General features: G+C 41.0%; 1 long non-coding RNA gene and 2 gene segments (V, D, J or C); 1 reads left to right on the top strand and 2 right to left on the bottom strand.

Annotated features, from left to right (window-relative positions):
- Positions 1–205: 205 nt before the first annotated feature.
- Positions 206–1,678, bottom strand: LOC117598031 (Ig kappa-b4 chain C region-like). The segment is given in 2 exon segments: positions 206–724; positions 1,675–1,678. Coding segments are annotated over 2 exon segments (315 nt in total).
- Positions 1,679–2,191: 513 nt separating this feature from the next.
- LOC117598036 (Ig kappa chain V-V region L7-like) lies at positions 2,192–3,504 on the top strand. The segment is given in 2 exon segments: positions 2,192–2,291; positions 2,405–3,504. Coding segments are annotated over 2 exon segments (420 nt in total).
- Positions 3,505–3,580: 76 nt separating this feature from the next.
- Positions 3,581–5,813, bottom strand: LOC117598166 (uncharacterized). The gene is made up of 3 exons (XR_004578858.2): positions 5,787–5,813; positions 5,452–5,703; positions 3,581–5,192 (listed from the first exon to the last, which is right to left on the bottom strand). It is a non-coding gene; the product is annotated as an uncharacterized LOC117598166 (long non-coding RNA).
- Positions 5,814–6,689: the final 876 nt, after the last annotated feature.

Raw genomic sequence — 6,689 nt, 5'->3', positions numbered from 1 at the left:
ATACCTATACACACAGACTATGTTAATAAACACACACGATGTATAATTTGGGTAAATTTTCATTAAGGACGTGGAGACCATCAGGTGTGTTTCTCAGGGACAAATAGGTTCTATAGCAGATAGTAAAATAGATTCATTGGTGATTTGTTTATGATGTGCATAACCAATAAAGTGCAGCAAACGTGTTTACAGATTCAAAGGCTTTTATTAATAATTCAAAGCAGGACATTGCAGTGATACACACACATATTTAGGTGATAAGTAAGAAGAAGAGCTGAGTTAAACTGAGGAGTGTGTGAGCTCCCGTTAATAATGTAAATGAAATTATGAAAGTGGGACATTTGAGCAGTCAAGGCCACATGTAACACACAGTAGAAGGTGAGCTGAGTAAAGTGTGTGTGAGCTCACAGCTCTTAGCACTGCTCTCTGTCCACTGAGCTCACCACTGTAGGTTGGTTGTCGTTGGAGGCCTCACAGGTCACCACCTTGTTCCTCCACTGCTTCTGGTGGATGCTCAGCGTGCTTCTCCAGCTGTAGAGGCCGTCCGCGTGCAGAACGGCGGTGCTGTGGCTCTCCCCCGAGCTCAAGCTGCTCCCATCAACCATCCAGCTCAGCCTCCAGTCCGAGGGGAAGCCCTTATAGGCCACACACATGAGTGTGACCTTCTCCTGCTGCAGGTCCACACTGGAGGTGGGCAGCACTGTCACAGTGGGCTGGGTGAGACCTACACACACGTGCACACACACACACGCACACACACACACACACACACACACACAGTTGAGACAGGACTAGACAGCTGTCAGTCACTCAGGCTTCATTTCCGCTCACTGTGCGTGTTTCACTTCCCTTTATATCTTACAGAGCAGAGCTGAGTTCAGTGGAGCATCACAAATGTTTCACATTCAAATTCAAATAATTTTACGTTAGATCCATAATGATTTATATAATTGTCATTACTAGACATTGAAATTATATACTGTATATGAATTATACTGAGTGTTCAATAATCAGAAACATCAACAGCATTTAATGAACTCATGGCCTCTAAGATTAATTGTTAATTCAACAAAAAAATGTCACAGTAATATGTACGAACAATGACGTATATTTTGTTTGTAGACTTAAATTATAATTAGCTACTAGCACTGTAGTCAAATACATTTTGTCAAACTTCTAAAATAAGAAACATTTGAGAAACAGGATTTTTGACAAATATAAAGTTAAAAACATATGAGTAGAACTGATTTGAAGAAAAAATATAAACTATATTCTTACATTCTGAACACGCTCCATTTCAGTCATTAATCTGAACACACTCCATTTCAGTAATTAGGAAACAGGTTTCCTCCACCAAAAGTCCTGCACATTGATACAATAGAACCAGGTTTAGTGGCTGTACAAAAACCCTGTTGCTATAAACTCACTGCTCTCTCCATCCATTTAAACCTCTTATTACAAAACAGTTAAAAAACACCAACTTCTGTTCACATCTGCTGATTAAACCACTAACACTCTGACTTTTTTTAAATTATGTTTTAGTGGTTTTTTTTTTTTTTGAGCACTAAGTTTGTCAGTCTAAACTGAGGATGCATCTAGTGTGTAATACATACAAATTAATCAATCAAATTTAAAAATTCACAAAACGTAGATCTGCAGATGCACAGGTTTTACCCATAATGCCTCACTGAGTAAAAATGCTGATGCACTAATGAGAAATTTGCAATTTATGGCTGAATGTGTTGAGCTAAAGTGGGAATAATAAAGTGAGAACTCCTTCTGTAGACTGATAGGAATTTATGATATGATATTTAAGTCCTACAATAATCTAAACATTAATTTACAGTCAAAAATATTAGTGTGTATTTACTCACTGCCAACACTGATGCTGCTTCTTCCACCATAAATCCACTACAGTGAGAAACTCATTAACATTCAGTACAAACACCATCCAAAGAAAGTTTAAGCTTCTCTCTCTAATTCACTTATTTATGCATCTTAGACCTTAAAGTATTTTCCAGAAAATCTCCATCTGACCCCAGAAGCAAAATTCACACAATAACTCTGTAGTAGTGTTAGAATTACAGTAAGATTGGGGGAATGTGGTAAAGGTGTTTCCATACTTAGAGGACACTTTGCATTGGCAGCACATGCTTCAGTGCTCTGGGAGTGTTTATAGCGCTGTGACTTTAACACTTCATGACTCAGAGCTGCTGCTACAGCAACTTCACCCACAGCTACCATGACTTTGATCCCCGTCTTCATCTGGTCACTGATCTTCTGGACTCAAGGTCAGACACTGCTTCATATTATATCTACAATTATCTGTTCATACAAATACACTTATTGTTTTTATTATTATATTTAACTTATAATTAATGCTACATTAAATATATTTTTACAGAATGCAGAGGTCAAGCCACAGTAACTCAGACTCCTGCAGTGAAATCTGCTCTTCCAGGAGAAACAGTCACCATCAACTGTAGAACCAGTCAGGCAGTGTACACAGACTCACATGGTGACCGCTTAAACTGGTATCAGCAGAAACCTGGAGAAGCTCCTAAACTACTGATTAAACTTGTAAATCAGTTACAGTCAGGTTTTCCAGCTCGTTTCAGTGGCAGTGGATCTGGGTCTGATTTCACTCTGACCATCAGTGGAGTTCAGACTGAAGATGCAGGAGATTACTACTGTCAGAGTTACCATTCCATCACTGGCTACTGGTTCACACAGTGTTATAGAGTCGTACAAAAACCTCCCTCAGTCAGATTGTAGAGAGACTGCACTGCTGCAGCTGGGAGCGACTGCAGGTGCTGAGTTGGAGGATGTGATAAGACACAATGACACTCTGTGGAGGAGAGGAACCACACCACACTAACTCACAACTCACATTAGATATCTCTCAATAATCATCACACCACACTGCACACAGTCCATCATATGTACTACTTTTTAGTTTTCTACACAGTCATGGTGCTAACTGTCACAACTGAAAAAATAACAGCTTTACAAATAACAAATCAGTATCTGATTATCAAACTCATTCCTGTTCTATCTGTTATCGCTCCACTCATTTTTACTCCTTCCATCTGAGTTTATTTGCTGTCCCTCAATCTGCTCTCCTATTAAGAAACAGTCATCATCAACTGTAGAACCAGTCAGGCAGTGTACAAGGGCTCATCTGGTGTAGAGTTACACTCGTATCAGCAGAAACCTGGAGAAGCTCCTAAACTACTGTTTAAATATGTAAACCAGTTACAGTCAGGTGTTCCAGCTCGTTTCAGTGGCAGTGGATCTGGATCTGATTTCACTCTGACCATCAGTGGAGTCCAGACTGAAGATGCAGGAGATTACTACTGTCAGAGTTACCATTACATCACTGGCTACTGGTTCACACAGTGTTACAGAAGTGACACTTACGGAAAGTTACCTGCTCCCTGGATTTGTTTCACCTGGAACACATGAACCTATTTTAAACAACAAAGATGTTAGTGTTTCTCCTCACTTCTGTGTAGTTTCTTGCTGTTTGAGGTTCCATGTGCTTGATCAGTGTTCATGGTCCTGACATTGGCTAACTCACAGGTTCCTAACCCTGGTTTACCCATTGTCCTCCCCAGTACTGTGAAAACTAATCCTACTTTATATACAGCCAGGAGAAAAATCTGAAATATATAAATAACAGCAATTTCAATAAGCATGTCTATAAATTCTTTATTTTTCAGAATGTTTACAAAAGGGACAACAAATGCACTACAACAGGTTTAAACATTTTAAAAAAGAATCAGTTGGTTGTCAGAGACACTGGAGGAACCGGTGCAGCTGTCTGTCGTCCAGTCCCACCCGCACGATCTGGAGTGTATCAGAGCCATTTCTGGACAGCATTTGGATATGCGTACTCCGAAACTGCTTCTGCTCCCATTTGTTGAGTCAGTGCATCTAAAACAGATCAGAAAAAGGTGTATGGAAAAATTTAAGATTTTTATACTATCCCATTAATTATAGAATTTTGTTTTGTACAGTTCAGCTGAGGTGTGCACATGTTGTAGTGGTGATTGTGTGCGATTGGGGAGTGGGGTATCAACAGGGGTGATGTAGTAGAGAAAATAGCAGGGTAATACCAGAAAAAAGAAAAATAATATGTCACATGGCAGACCACTTCCAACCACCTGTTTCCTTGAATGCCTTCTTCTGCTTGGTCTTTCAACTTCTTCCCTGGCCATTTATGTCATGACTTGCACTTCCGGGGTGGTGGCCATTTTGGGACTAGCACTTATTGCGGTGGCCATTTTGTATCTCCATCACTATATAAGGCCTCACCCAGCATGTGTGTTGCATGCCTGAGCAGCTATCCTGCCCTGTTTCCCATGTTAGTCTTCCCAGTTTTGACCCTGCCTGTATTTGGTATTTCAGTTAAGTCTGCGTTATTGTTTGTCTGCCTGTTGGTTTTTGGATTATGTGTGTGGTGGGGTGCGGTACAGGTTTTAACACACAAACCCAAGTTCATCTACTTGTAGAAAACTCGACTACACCACCTGGGGGATGTTCACCCAGGAAATAGAAATAAACCCCAAGGTTTATTATTAGGTCACACAGGTTTGCTTTGTTTATAAAAAGGTAGGCAGGAAACAGGAAGGTATCATAAAATTACAAAATGTATTCACAATGAATTTCAACAAAATAGAAAAATCACTTAAAATAGCCTCAATGATCAGGTGCCACTCCTGGCACCTCTCTCCAATGACGGTTCAATAACAAAAATACACAAAACAAATTACATAAAAGACAGAAATTCACACAAAATCACAAAAATAAACCTTACAACAAAAAGGAAGTAATACCCTCACTGTTAAAGATACAGTGACTGGTAACTGATTCAAATAATAAAACAGAACCACAAGAAAACACGTTACATAAAAACCAAATTTACACAACACAAAATAAACAAAAACAAAATACACCAACTTCCAGGACTGAGGTTACCCACAGGAGTGATTACGAGTGCTAATTATCCAAAAAGCACACTTCCATACACCCCACCGTGCACTCAGATCACACCCCTCACCGTGCACTCAGATCACACATCCCACCGTGCACTCAGATCACACACCCAAACACTCCAAAAAGTGTCCCACGGCAAACGTTGAAGCAGCACCACCACCAAAAAAGATCCTTCACCCGTGGGACCCCAGCTCCTGAAAGAAAATCAAACCAAATAAATCTTATGAACAGAAGTAAATGAAATCAGTCAAATGGAGTCACATACAAATTCAAAAGAAAGAAAAGGAAAAACCAAAGAAAGAAAAAAAAACGACAGAGCTGCAACAATGATCTCCCGGAACAAAAGGGAGAATCCTGCGGCAAATACGAATAACAAAACAGAAAACAGTGTTACTAATAGTTACATATCACCCGCTAGAATTCCCCACTCATAACCACATGCAAGACACTTACCAACGAAGATAAATGTGCTTTATAATCCGTTCACAGGCCAGGATACACAGCCTTCATATACCCTGCTGCTAAATTGAAGTACAGGGAACTGCACATTACTCAAACCAACCCGCCAAGTTGTCAAGCCCCAAGCGAAGCTAGACGATCTGTTTGCTACAAAACAGCTTCAACTCACACACCTGAAAGGAGGGCAGTCATCAAATCCACTACTGAAGTAACCGAAGGAGACACGCGCACAGATGAAAAGACAATCTAGGATGCAACAAGCAAATCGTTACTGCCACACAAACAGTAATTAAAAAGTTAGCGAGCTGCTACAGGCTAACAGCACATACCTGAAACCACCATCAATAAACAGAAAGTGGAGGATCCAGACGTGACAGGCTGCAACCAACCCGCTCTAAAATAGGAAGCACTCGTCGCTGATTGGTGATCACAAGTGTCAATCACCACCACTTACCTCATTCATACTGTCACATATGGAACTGTTGCACTGGGATTTCTGCCTGCTCCTTTGGATATGTCTGCCTACGGAGATTTGCCCTGCTGCCACTAGCGAGTCAGCCATTAGTGCGTCTCCACTGCTACAGGACTCTGTAATCTGTTTCATACCGTTCGTGTGGATATTGAGTTCCCTGTTTGTGAGTGCCACCCATGAGCGTTGCTTTAGGGACTTAACTAACGTCACTCAGGACATGGTTCGCCGCATGAGCCAGCTCAGACCTCAACCATCAACGGCGACGCCGGCTCCACCAGCTTTCTGACAATTTATTAATGGTGATAGGTCATTTATTCAGGGCACCTGAAAGCATGCGGTAGATCTACATTTCCAGTGTTGTCCCTCCAATTACGGTGAAGCGTCTCACCTACCAAGATATTTACTCGACCTTAGCGCAGCGTTCGACACTATCGACCATAATATCCTTCTTCACAGACTGGAAAAGGTCGTAGGAATTAAGGGCTCAGCCCTCGACTGGTTTAGATCTTATTTAACCGATCGCTATCAGTTTGTAAATTTAAACGGTGACCACTCAGCACGTTATCGAGTAGAATATGGCGTTCCGCAGGGTTCAGTCTTAGGCCCACTGCTTTTCACGTTATACATGCTCCCTTTAGGTAACATAATCCGCAAACATAATATTAGCTTCCATTGTTATGCTGATGACACACAGTTATACGTCTCAGCAAGGCCAGATGAGAATAGCCAGTTAAAGAAAGTTGAGGCATGTGCGATAGAC

The sequence above is a fragment of the Pangasianodon hypophthalmus genome, chromosome 9, assembly GCF_027358585.1.
Source record: "Pangasianodon hypophthalmus isolate fPanHyp1 chromosome 9, fPanHyp1.pri, whole genome shotgun sequence".
Classification (NCBI taxonomy): Eukaryota; Metazoa; Chordata; class Actinopteri; order Siluriformes; family Pangasiidae; genus Pangasianodon; species Pangasianodon hypophthalmus.
The sequence above is the reverse complement of the archived record's forward strand: the minus strand, read 5'-3'. Positions and strand labels throughout refer to the sequence as shown.